Source organism: Eulemur rufifrons, chromosome 1 (genome assembly GCF_041146395.1).
Source record: "Eulemur rufifrons isolate Redbay chromosome 1, OSU_ERuf_1, whole genome shotgun sequence".
Classification (NCBI taxonomy): Eukaryota; Metazoa; Chordata; class Mammalia; order Primates; family Lemuridae; genus Eulemur; species Eulemur rufifrons.
In genome coordinates, this window is record NC_090983.1 from 48,893,083 (window position 1) to 48,906,864 (window position 13,782).

The window sequence follows — 13,782 nt, forward strand, 5'->3', positions numbered from 1 at the left end:
TTTCTTGAAGGACTATAAAAGAAATGAATATAAGTCTTACCAGTATTTTGTAATTTAAGCAGCTGTAATGAAACAATTTAGAGAAAATTATATAGTCTGGGATTCCTAATCTTGTTTTGGCACATTGATTCTGAAATATATTGGTTTTCTCTGTTTTCTTCATTTTATTTTCTTTTTTAACTTCCAGAAATCTCCTCTAGTTTGCTGTTTTAGCAGTCCAATTTTATTGCAGCCCTAAAATTCCTGCCCCCTAATGGTTTCTTACTTTTGCTTGTGCATTTGAGTGTGCTTTTCATAAGCAAATTCACAGAGGTGAAATCACACCCCTCTGTGGTGTTTGCTGTCACTGGAGTAGGGTTGAATTGTCTGTTCATTCAAACTTGGGTTGTCCTCTGGGAAGCTGTTGTCTGTAATTTATATGTTACAATGTGACAAGTGGTGTCATTTTCCAAAGGCAAGTGGACAGTTATCACCTTTGTAAGCAGAGTGCATTTCTGCAGTGCTCTGGAGGGAGGGACTTTCTTTCCTCTTAATGATACCACTCCTGACTCACTTCAAAGGTGATTCTTAGGTGTAGAGAATTTACGTGGAATAAGATTCTTTCCTACTATTGCAAGCATTTAAACGTTTTTCCTTTCATTCCTTTTATAAATGAATGTTTCTAATGATATAGAAATGGTTATTGCTTTTTCATCAGCCTCCTCTGCCCTTTCACTCACTCTCTCAAAGATGAGATTATTGCAGTGGAAACTGACATATTTCATCACAGTAGATAGTTCTCTAAATTATTAATTTGAAATGATCCTGATTTTCAGTGTGCCTATTATTCAAACTATTGTTTCTTTCTACGTACATTACTTAACTTTGAGATACCTTTCGTGTTGATACAGTTCTGTATATCTATATGGCAGATCTACTATTTGCACTTTGAGTAGCCACCAATGAATTTTATAAAAATATGAGTTTTATAAAATGTTTTATAATGATGTAGAAAATGAATTTTATATAGCTCTTTATGATCTTCCCTTGTTTACATCTGTTTTGCATAGCTGAAAATATAATATTAGGTTGGTGCAAAAGTAATTTCAATTTTAGCATTGTTGAAATGTGCCATTTGATATTGGAATGCATTCTTAAATGTGTTTATGTTATACATCATTTTTATGCGCATTTCTCATTTTTTTTTTGCTAATCACTTATTACTTGCTATTTATTTTATATTTATTTTAGACTATGGAAATGATGTTAGACAAAAAGCAAATTTGATCGATTTTCTTATTTAAGTTCAAAATGGGTTGTAAACTCGCAACATCAGCAACATATTTGGCCCAGGAACTGCTAACAAATGTACAGTGCATTGGTGGTTCAAGAAGTTTTGCAAAGGAAACGAGAGCCTTGAAGATGAGTGTAGTGACTGGCCATCGAAAGTACATTTCTACAGGATTGGTCATTATTTCTAAACCTTTCATTGGATAAATTAGAAAATATACATATTTGTGAATGTGTGTGTTTTTATTTAAGATGAAATGCATTGTAGAGTTTAAACTTATACTTCTAGTCCAAATTGAGTACCATAAGGGTAACTTTTTTCTTCTGAAATCTTGCTTTCTCCTTCCCCTCAAATCCCATTTTCTTAAGGATGTTGGGGATGGCAGAATTGTAATATCTCATATCACTCATATGCTTTGTTCCTCATCAAGGCGTCTCAGAGTAGCAGTACTAAAACTATTACAGCATGATTACTGAAAATGTAAAGAATCTAATGTTTTACTTCACTTCATTGTTTATATTTTTTTTTCTCATGTCAATTTTGATAAATTATACTTTTTATAGGAATAAATGCATTTGTTCTAAACGCTCATAGTTATTGGCACAAAATTGTTCTGTATCCTTATCTTTTTTTTTTTATATCTACCCAAGATTGTACTTCACTTACTATCTTTTAAACCATTGCAGTCAATGAAGTTGTATTTCCTTTTCATTCTTATGGTTATTTGTGCTTTTTCTTTCTTCTTGCTTTTCCTTATGAGAACTTTGTTGATTTCATTAGTCTTTTCAAGAAACAAGTTTTGGCTTTTTTGAGCCTCTATAATATTTTTATTTTATATTCCACTAATTTCTTATTTCTCACCTCTTTCCTTCTATTTCTTTGGATTTATTCTGTTTTCTTCCTCACCTGACTTCTTAGGTGAGCCACTTATCTCATGATTCTCCAGCCTTTCTTTCTTAATGTAAATGTTTAAGGCTGCTAATTTCCATTTCATGCATTGTTACCAATAGCAATTTGTTGTAAGCTCTGATTTGTTAGAGTTGTTGTTTCTGATAGTTTTATGAATTTTTCATATTGTTTTTGGTATATTCCCGAGGATAATTTTTTCTCCCTGTTGGCAAAACAGTCTTGGTAATTTTCCCTTATTTATTATTCAAATCCAGGCCAATATAAACTCCAAAGCCTTTACTCCTTCTATGATACCATGTAATAACCCATTCAGCAGAATCCAAAAATAAATACCTACGGCGTAGACTACTGGTTGTCTCCCCCAATATCTGTTTTTCCTTTCTTCCTCAGTGATAAGACACCTGTTTTTTATAGCTGGGCACATGGTTACCCACGATAAAGACTTCCTTTCCCAACCTTCCTTAAAGCTAGGTATGGCCAAGTGACTAAATTCTGACCAGTGAAATATTATTATATTATAACTTCATATATAGTATGGATGTATCTAGTTTTGCATATTGGATCTGTTTCTAAATTTTTCCTTTTCTTTCTTTTTCTCTTAGTTTCTCTATAAGTCTTCCTTAAGTTTTTTTTTTTCTTTTTTTAAAATGTCAGTTTTCTTGAGACTAATTTATATAAAATAAAATTCATACCTTAGCATACAGTTTTATGAGATTTTACAAATACACAGTCATAATCTTTGCCACAGTTAAGATACAGAAGAGTTCCAAAAAATTTGCCCCCGCATTCTGTAGTTACCCATCAACCATTCGCGTCTGGCTTTTCTTCAGCTTCAAAGTATTTGGTTTCCCTATGACCTCAGCTCTCTTAAGTTCCAAAACAGTTATAATTTTACAGATTATTTGGCTTTTGTTATCATTAGGGAGGGAATACTGCTTTTTCCAGCTGGGCACGTTGTTTTTCTTATCAAGTCATTTTTAGTAAATTCAAATTTCCATGTATCATTTTACATTAACACTAGCATTTGAATATCTCCTACAGATATATTTTCTTTTATATTCAAATGTATGTATCTTCATTGAAATTTTATTTAGTTCTACAGTGGTCTCTTAGATACTTAATTTCTATTTGAGATCTTTTAAAGATTACTGTTAAAAGATTATTACTTTAATACATAAGTTTCAAGTTTATGAATTCTCTGACCTTTTCCCCAATTTTTAGTTCTGATTTTCAAATTAAATATTAGCATATGTTATCCTGAATTATGCCCTGCAACTAGAGGACTTGTTTTGTTCATATATAATCAAAGGAATGTTAGAAAAACTTTAAAGTGTATAATTTTTTGATTGCCAGATATATTATTTATTATACTTATCATTTTATTGTACCTAGCTAATTTTGAGGTGATATGAAAATTCTTTGTTCATTACATCATTGTGTTAAAGAACTGATTTTTATTACCAAGAAATTGCCAATATTAATAAAATATTTAAAGTGAGCTGCTAGTATCTCTTGTTTTTTAAAATGTAATATTATAGTGTTTGATAGGTTATTTTTTAGCGGGTATCCACAACTTACTGAATTGATTTTAAATGTTATATTTACTAAATAATGTATCATCATGTTTAAAAATTTAATATTGCATATTTTCACCCAATTTTACCTAGTCACTACATACATGAACTTTAACAGTGGTTTACTAAATGTAATCTTTTCTTTCTTTCTTTATAGGTTATTTTAGTGTCTGCCAATAAGTTGACTCGTTACATAGAACCATGCCAGTTAACAGAAGATTTTGGTGGGAGTCTCACCTATGATCACATGGACTGGTTAAATAAGAGGCTGGTTGGTATATTACAATGAGATAAAATGTTACTGCATATCAATAAGATATTTTGATAACTTTATCATTTCAATCAAATAAAAATATAGATTATTGCCCTTTTTACAAAAATGGAAAAATATAATACCTACCACATTATAACTTATGGACAAATACAGTGGAGTCGGACTTATTAATACTTAATTACAATCCTTATTCCAGTTGCTAAATATATGACCTTCAGCAATGTATTGAATCTCTCCTTGCCTTGGTTTCCACATCTCTAATATGGTGATAATAGTACTTACCTTGTGGGACTGTGGGGAAAATGAAATTAATATACATATAAAGCACTTAAGCAGCACCTGAAGTGATATAGTAGCACCATCTAAGTGTTAGCTATTACTGTTGCCATTAGCAGCATTAGGAAAAGTTGTAAATTTTTTCAGTAGGGTAGCATAGTAGCATAATTTCTTGAGAGACAATCTAGTTGATATACCATTTTCAGAGGATATTTAAACAACTGGAATTATCAATTTGAAGAGCAGTTTGACAGATCAATTTTTTTCATTTCTGAAAATGTATCTTTTTTGTCAGTCCAGACTTTTGAAATCAGCTACTCTGTATAATTCAGTGTTGTGTTAATGAACTGCTAAAAGAACAAACTTCAAATTAACTCAGTTTAGATTACATGCTAATTTTACAGGAGAATAGTAAACTTTTGGTTTTCTCTGAATGGAAAACCATTTCTATTTCCACTATATTTGAAAAGTGTTACCAGACAAGTGATTGTCTACTTTATTACATATCAACATACTTGCCCGAATACCTTTTTAGAAATATTTGAAGAAGTTGTATTAAAATTATAACTATTTTTATGCTACATACTTGTATATAAAACTCTTAAGTATTACAAGTAAGCAACATGGCTTGGTGATAGAATAATATAAAGAAATGCTCTATAACTCGTATTAGAGGCTTAGAACTTGTCTGAATAACATTCATATAGTTACAGCTGTCATGGATGCAAATGTTTCTCAAAGAAACACAGGAATAAAAATAAAACTGGTCACAATGGAGAATAAAAATAATTTATGATTTTAAATTTTAAAAATTCCTTATACATTTAGACTAGTCATTGTTTTAGGAAGCAGTTTTGTCTTCTCTTGTATACAGTGTTGTACTGTTGTGGTTGAATTGTACTAAGTGATGTCAAGGAAAGAAAAGGGAATCCTGGCTGGCTAATTCTATTGCTCTTAACTGACGATCTTCGTGACATATTAATTTTTAAGATTATTCTTAGTATGTTAATAAAATCTCATATTGTAGGTTTTTGAGAAGTTTACAAAGGAATCTACATCATTATTGGATGAACTTGCTTTGATTAACAATGGAAGTGATAAAGGAAATCAGCAAGAGAAAGAAAGGTAGGTGGCTAGAGGCCTGCAATTATATCCTTGCAAAGCTATGATTAATCTCATAAAAGATGCCTCTATGTTAATGTAAGCTAGAAGAACTACAGTAAACAAGTCTGCATTCAATCAAAATCAAATTCATGAGAATTTACATGTAAAACATATTGATTTGAATCGGTTTCTTTACAAAAGCCATTTTTTGATGAATAGTAATGTATTTACCTTTTTCTGACACTGTAAAATGTTGTTACAAGAATATATTTTCAAAATGAAACAATTTTCTACCTTTTTAGAGTTCTGCTCTTTGCTACTGAAGAATATGGAAAAGGTTGAGCTTGAAATAAAATTATTAAACCTTATTTAAATACATTAGCACTTAAATGTCTAGCTTGTAGAACCTTCTGTGTCCTTTGTAAAATATGTGATATTCATGAGTTCAACTTGGCAAATTTAGTGTTTTATGACATGGGATGAAGTAATAGTTGAGTTGTATTATCTAAATGTAACTACCTAGATTTATCATTTTAACAGATTTCCATTGAACTTTACAACCTTGTCAGGTTTCATTTTTCTGATAGTACACCACTTTCCTCTCCACGGGTAAAAAGCACTCTAGGAAACAAATTAGCTCTTCCTGGTTTCCTGATTATTACTGGTCACTAGAACAGTAATTTTTCATTAAGAAATTTGAAAGAATCAACAATCATTCTTGTCTATCTCCTTTGAATCTGACCTTGAAAATACAGTGGAACCTTGGTAAAATGCTTCCTATTATTCCATAAATCTACATGTAGTCACATATTAATTGAGATAATAAAATAAGAGAGACACAACAAGATCATAGTTTTAACACCCAATCTTGATTAAAACAAAGTCAAAATGTGGAAAAAAAAAAAAGGTTTGAATGTACATCTAGTTAAATTAACCATAGCAGTTAGGAACATTACTATCCTATAGATGCCACATAAAAACATAAAATTATAAAAATTTTGCATATATATATTAATATAAATGTATAATTTTGTGTGTGGGTATCACACATATATGCTATGGTTTAGGAATTGAAAATGTTACACGAGTTACTTAATAACAATTAGCTGAACTTCTTTGCTTTCTGATTAGTCCATCACATTAAATTTGATACTTCTTAGTTATATTCCCCAGGAAAGACATCCCCAGAGGGTACCTGTAGAAATGAGTTCATAGTCAAAGAGTTTAATGCTGTTGACTATTATTTCCCCCCTGAGAATGACTTGTGAACATTGCAGATTACAGATTCTGAGGAAGCACTGCAGAAAAGAAACCTGTTTAATTGCTTCCTTAAAACTTCTCATGTGGCAATGGGACCCCTTTTCTTTCACCTAATAATATCATTTTGTATTTTGGGAAACACTTTAGAAAATGTTGGTTTGCAAGACTACATGAAGTATCAAATGAAATCTTGTAGTTGCCAGTCATTCCTCAAGGAATTTAAGTATTATTGCTTAGTTTCTTTTAAACCCAGGATAATAAAGTTCCTCCTCTTACAAATTTTCATAAACCTTCTTTCTTTATGTCAGTCATCAGGAAGCATCTAGCTATACAAGATGTGAGGGCCTAATCAACTGATTTAGCTCAAGACCAGTCAGTTACAGCTGCACAGTCCTTGGCTTTGACTTTCCTTCATCTTTTCTTTCCCATATATGGTTAAGAAATAAAGACAAAAGTCCAACCACACAAGAAACATAAATAGAATAGAAAAGAGAGTGCAACTGCTAGGACACACACACACACACACACACACACCCCTGAAATATTAGAATATTTGCATCAAAGTTGCTGTGGGTAAGTAAAGTTTTGATTGGATGATAGCCCCTTACATTTTTAATGTTGCATTTCTGGGTTACTGTATAGGTACAGATTTCATTTTGAATCTTCTGATCTGTAATCAGAAGCCTTATCCATTACAGACCCTGGCCCCATGCTCTAAATTTCATTTTGAAACAAATATTCAGTGAATAAATACTAAATGGATCACTTTAATACATTGGAAATAATACTATAATTAATAACAATAAACTATTTTTTTCCAAGTAGTATACTTTATGATTTATCATATTGGTATTTCTCTGGCTACTAGTATTTAATTTTCTCTAATGGACTTCCTTATGCTTAAGAGAAATTAGCATGGTGGTGTAATATGCTTTAGATTTTCATATTTGTGTGCCCCTGTTTTGATATGTATGTATAAAGGAATTTCTTCAGTTATATGGATAGAAATACAACTTTAAAAATTACTCTTTTGATGCTTGCCAGGTCTGTGGATTTAAACTTTCTTCCATCAGTTGATCCTGAAACAGTTCTTCAGACAGGTAAGCTAAAAAGAACATATTTATTAGTGATCATAATCCAGTAAGCCAATTGGATTGGTTGGTTCATTAAATAAATGTTAATTCAGCATGTATGTGGTACTTGTGGTAGGAACTCAGGAGGAAATTTTTCAGACTGCTTTTTGGTTTAACTTGACAGTGTGTTAACATACCTTATAATATTTAAAAAATTTAATAATATTATTTGGATTATTTCCTTATCTGCAAAATAAAGATAAAAATTTCTATTTCAGTGGGTTACCATAGGAATTATTGAATATTTATTATGTGCCAGGCATTGCATTTTTATGTATTTTCATATTTCATTCATAGCAACCCTTTGAGATAATTAGTGTTATTTTCTCTATTTGGTGCTTGAGGAAGCCAAGGCATAGAGACATAAAATAATTCACTCAAGATTAAGCTATCAAACTATTAAGCTCTATCACCATAGCTCAAAACAAGTCTAAATTCAAAGCCATTAGCTAAACCGTTCTACAGTTATCTATGTAAAAATACCTAGCACCTGTAATGCCCTTGCACATAGTGAGTGCTGAGTGCTGCCTGGTATGTATATTGCAGCCCAAATATCTCTAGTAGTAGTTTCACAAATTCTAGGAGAACAAATCGTGATTATTTACAATGGAAATACTTTAATTTTATTTCTAACAATCTTTTTCTAATAGCTCATAATTCTAGTGCCACTGTGTACCAGGCACTGTTCTAAGCACTTTACATATGTTAACTCATTTCTTCACCACAATCCCGTGAAGTAGGTACTATTATCGTCTCAATTTTAGGATGGGGAAACTAATGCATAAAAAGGGTAAGTAACTTCTGTAGGTTATACAGCTAGTACATACTTGAGTTGGGCCCTGAATGGAGGCAGTTTGGTTTCAGAGTATGTTCTTTGAAATCATTATGTTGTGCTGCGTCTCTAATGGAAACAGTATCCACAAGGAAAATGGTAAGATAATAGCTGTCAAAGTAGAAAAAAAATAAATGTATTCTGATATTAATGGCTTTTATGAATATATATAAAAAGACTTTGCACAAATCTTTAAAACAGGTATCTTTCCAATTATAAAATGTAATGAAGAGTAAAGAAATAAATTCTGAATATCTTTGTTGTATTGACTCAGTTGTCCTATGTTTTTCCAGTAGGATATAAATCTTATTTCCTTAGATGAGAAAGAAATACTTGTAATCTCTGAATTGTTATATGTTTAAAAGGTACAGCAGACTGTTAGCAATAATACTGCTCTAAATTTAAAACTTAATTCCATGTATGTATTTCACATTTTGAAAGCTGCTTATTTTAAGCCATTGAATTAAGAAGCTTTTAAAGTTTGTATTTTAAAATTAACTTTATATGCTACTAGGTCCTGTTTTATATGGTATTAACTCTTAAAGTAGGGATTGAAAGAGAGCATAAAATAGATTTAGAATAATCTTGGATATTTTTTAGAAATTGATGATACTTCCAAACCATAATAAAAGTTTTGTTACTACATATTGAAAGCCATTTAAATTTAGGATATTTTTCTAAGTAAAGATAAAGAAAATTTAATACCTATATGTTGTTTTGTATCTAAATTTATTAATCAGGATAGTTTTATTCTAGAAAACAATTTTACCTTATTTACTTTCAAGGTTAATACCTGTAGCTTTAGATGTTGCACATTCAACAATTTTAATTTCTCAGGTATGAGTGGATTTTCTACATGAGTTAGCTGTAATTGAATTGCATTCAGTGCAGTTCCAACGCTAGTATGGCCCTTTGTGATTCACACTTAATGTGTTGTGGATATTCTTATAAATAGAGATTATTTAAATATTATTTTGTGCCACTAATAAAAATTCTCCCTTTAATCATACATTTGTTACAACTTTTTCTTTAAGCACTGTGATTGAGAATATGGATTAATACTGAAATCTTACAACATATTGCTTGGATTAGTACCATCAGACAGAAATCCTAGAGTATAATTTTGCTCTACAGGGAAATAGGATTGGTTGACACAGTATCCTGAGTAATGAATCTACCCATAACAAGAATATGATAGCTAGATAAGTAGAAAATGTATATATTTCATATATACACTATATTTACTGTGTAGCATAGCATATATATGGTATGTATATTTATGATATAGCATTTTAATATACTGTCTAACTTGTATAGTATATATGTATATGTATACTACACATATGTACACACATATATGCAGTTTTTCTGTTTATTGTGATACCTAAATTTTTAAATTGCACTTCAGTATTCATGACCTGGTAGGTAGGTAGGTAGACAGGTTTTAAAAACAAGGGACTAGAATTGAGAAGATTGAGCAGGCAGAGTTTTATTTCTTTATAGATACTAATTACAAGTATCTTTTATTTTTCCAGGGCATGAATTGTTATCCGAATTACAGCAGCGGCGATTTAATGGCTCAGATGGAGGCGTCTCATGGTCTCCTATGGATGATGAGCTGCTCGCACAGCCACAGGTTATGAAATTATTAGATTCGCTCCGAGAGCAATATACCCGCTACCAGGAAGTTTGTAGGCAACGCAGTAAGCGCACACAGTTAGAAGAGATTCAACAGAAGGTGATGCAGGTAGGTGTCTTATTTGAATATATTTAACTCTCTTTAATTCTAAATTTTTTTCCTTGAGAATTTCTATGTGACTGACTTTTTACCAAGTTTTATTTATACTCTACAGAGAACCTTAGACATATCAAACTGGATGCTGAAACTATTTTTAATTATGTATCTTTTTACAAATAGTATTTATGTTAAAATTATTTCTACAGTGATGACTGAGCATTCAGCTCACTCTAACAGAGTGAACTTCTGAAATAACTGGTTGTTGGAAACATCATTAGTGGTCTCAGTGTAGTCTTTCAATAAATTAACATTTGATTATTGAGATTTGATTTATTCTTCATTTTCAATAACTTGTTAGTTTGTTTATTTGGGCATTATGAAGAGTTTTTCTGTCCTAGCAAAATAATACATGCAATGCAAGTAATTTTAATATTAAATTTATTTTTAATGGTACTGATAGGTAATATTAAATGTATTTCTTACGAATTTTTAGTTTCTTTTGAAATTGACTTTTATAAGAAAAGTAGGCTAAAATGCTAAAAATTAATACTAGAGAAAGACATTTGTGTTATTTAGATTATACTCTGGATTTTTATCTGTTGAATAATTAAGAAAATAAATCTTTAAAATTTTTTATTTAAAAAATACAAGTTAGAAACATCCCAATGTTTTTATCTAGATTCATTCATTCACTAGATAAGTATTTATTAAGTGTTTATTATGTGGAAGGCATTGTGTTAGGCTTTATACAAAATATAAAGGTAGACTTGGCATTTACTATCAATAAGTGTAAAGAGAGAAAGTGTTAAGTGTCACAAAGACATGACTGAAGTGCTACGGGCATTTAGAGGAGATTATTTCTGTGGCTGCAAACAATCTGGGAAGACTTAGAGGGGGAAATAGCACTTGAGCTTGTCCTCCAAGAATACGTGTGATTTCACCATGCAGTGATAGGTTTTTAAAGAATTGGCATTTTGTGGAGGATAAAGAATAGTGTGAGGAAACAATAGAAGCATGAAATCCCAAGCTGTGTTGAAGAAAAAGGAAGCAGTTGGCACAGTGGGAAGTTTATGGCCTTTCTGAGTCATAGAGCATGATCTCAATCCCAGTTCCTGCATTTATTAACCCTGTGATCGTAGTCACATTACTGTACCTACCTGAGCCTTGTTAATCTGTCTTCTTTATTTCTTCTCTTCCTCTCTTTCTTTCCCTATCTTCTTTCCTTAATTGAAACAGGGGAAACAATTATAAGTATTTTATTTGTAAAGAGCATGACTTATTATGCCTCTTTTGAAAGGTTAGTGCTTGGGAAAAACCCAGCCATCAATTAATGGTAGCTATTATATTTATTTCTACTGAACTAGACTCTACTTTAAATGTCTAATTCAGTTGTTAGCAAACCTTTTCTGTAAAAGGACGAATATTTTGGCTTTGTGTACCAATGTAGTCTTTATTGTGGCTATGGCTACTTAACTCTCCTGTTACAGTCAAGAGCAGACATAGACATTATGTAAATGAATGTACATGGCTGTTCTTCAATATAACTTTATTTACAAAAACAGGTGGTGAGTCAGAATTGGCCTGCAGAATTGATCTAGTTTATAACCTCTGAACTAGAGAGAGCATCAGGATGTCATGGGAAAGAAAACTTGAAAGGAAGGAAGGAGTTGGATCATGGAAGATGTTAAATTTCCAGGCAAAAGGATTTAGGCTTTATTCCATGATAACCACATGTAAACTGGAAATTTCTGAGCATATACTATGTGTGACTTTTCTTGTATAAGTTAAAAGACAGTTTATATTAAACCTAGGTAAGCTTTGGCCAATTAGCTTGAGATTATCTTAGAAAACCACAAAGATGGAATAGAATAGTGGTACAAAATTCAGACTCTGAACCTGGGGAATCTGGGTCCACCCTCTTCTTCCCCTTACAAGCTGCTTGACCTTTGGACCAGAGTCCTAGTTTCCCCATCGGCAAACAGAGGATATTAATAAAAACAATAATAATATTAATACCTACTTAATTGGACCGTTACAAGGATTAAAAAAGATAATTTTTATGAAATGTTTAGTGCCTGGAAGATAATGAGTCCTCTATTAATAAGTAGATTAGTTTACTCATTCAAAATGAATGTCTACAACAGTGTGACATTGTGTTAGGCTCAGGAATGTAGTGGTAAGTAAAAATAGACAAGGTTCTCACCTTTATGGTACATAATAACGTGATGACACACAGAGTTGTGAAATTACAACTGTGCCAAGTGCCAAGGGTGATGGGAGTAGGGTTAGGATAAGTAAATGGAATCCAAAGTACAATCAAAAGGATTAGCTTTAGAATGGGAAAGAGAGAACTCCTCTGTTGTAACAGGAGGAAGGATGGCTAGGTTGAATCCAGAGGTGCCTCCATGTGCAAATCAAGCATCAGGAAGTTGAAAGAGTTAATGTGTGATGTGTTCTCTTTTTTTGCATGAGAGAAAAAGCCACCTGCCTGGTAGTATGGATTGGGGGATAATTGAAGAGGATCAAAGGTTTGAATGGAGTGGAGGTGATTCAAAATTTTCTCTGTAGGGGAATGGAAGGGTGAAATTATCACTGTCAACCTAAATAACAAACAGAAAGAAGCTCTCTAAAAGAAAATGATGTTTATTTGGGAATAGAGCCTTGCAATGGGAATACATGTGCCAGAGTAAACTGCGTGTGTATTCAGGGAGCTTAAGGAATACAAAGGTTTTTGAAGGGGAAAAAAATGAGGAAGATTACATAATTGTTTTGAAATAATTATCCTTGGCTACAACGATCAATAACAAGGGTGATGCCAGTCTGAGGTTGGACAGGCAGTTGCTGGGCACATGTTCTCATAGAAGTGTTTCTTGTGTAAAGTTCTGATGGCCTTTGTGCAAGGCTGTGGTTTTTGTAGTCTTTTGTGATAGTTTTGGTTATCAGGCATACAAGCATGAAAACCCTCTCTTCACGGCCTTCCCCGGCTCTATTTGTCACAGGTTTTGTTTGTTTGTGTTTGTTTGTTTGTTTTTAAAAACTCCATTTTGCTCTGACAACTTTCATATCACAGAAATGTAGTTGTATTTTGGAGTAGTATTGATCTTGAATTTATGGTAGAATCTTTCTGGCTTTTTAAGTGACCCTATCTGACAATTTGTGGCTGGCTGTTGTGGTACAGGCACAGAGATAGAATTCATCCCACATGTGTGCTTTGCTAAATGGTGTAAATGAGTATGACAGAAAGACAGAGGGGCAAAGGAATTAATGTTTTGGCAAACACACTTTTGAAATAATGGGCCAGCTCAATTGGATAAGGAAGAAATTGGAGAAAGGAGATGATGATTATATTTATAACGATGGTGTTAATGGCAAGGAGATCATTATTAAAAACAAGTAAACTTCATTATAATTC

The 13,782-nt window shown here is 31.9% G+C and overlaps 1 protein-coding gene across 1 annotated transcript in view; it reads left to right on the forward strand.

Moving 5' to 3' along the window:
* The window catches only part of SESTD1 (SEC14 and spectrin domain containing 1), a 98,047-nt gene that overhangs the window by 65,368 nt on the left and 18,897 nt on the right, over nt 1–13,782 (forward strand). Inside the window, exons 6-9 of the mRNA XM_069470226.1 lie at nt 3,911–4,024; nt 5,331–5,428; nt 7,712–7,767; nt 10,168–10,379. Of these exons, the coding sequence (XP_069326327.1) occupies nt 3,911–4,024; nt 5,331–5,428; nt 7,712–7,767; nt 10,168–10,379 (480 nt within the window). The remainder of the gene's footprint in view (nt 1–3,910; nt 4,025–5,330; nt 5,429–7,711; nt 7,768–10,167; nt 10,380–13,782) is intronic.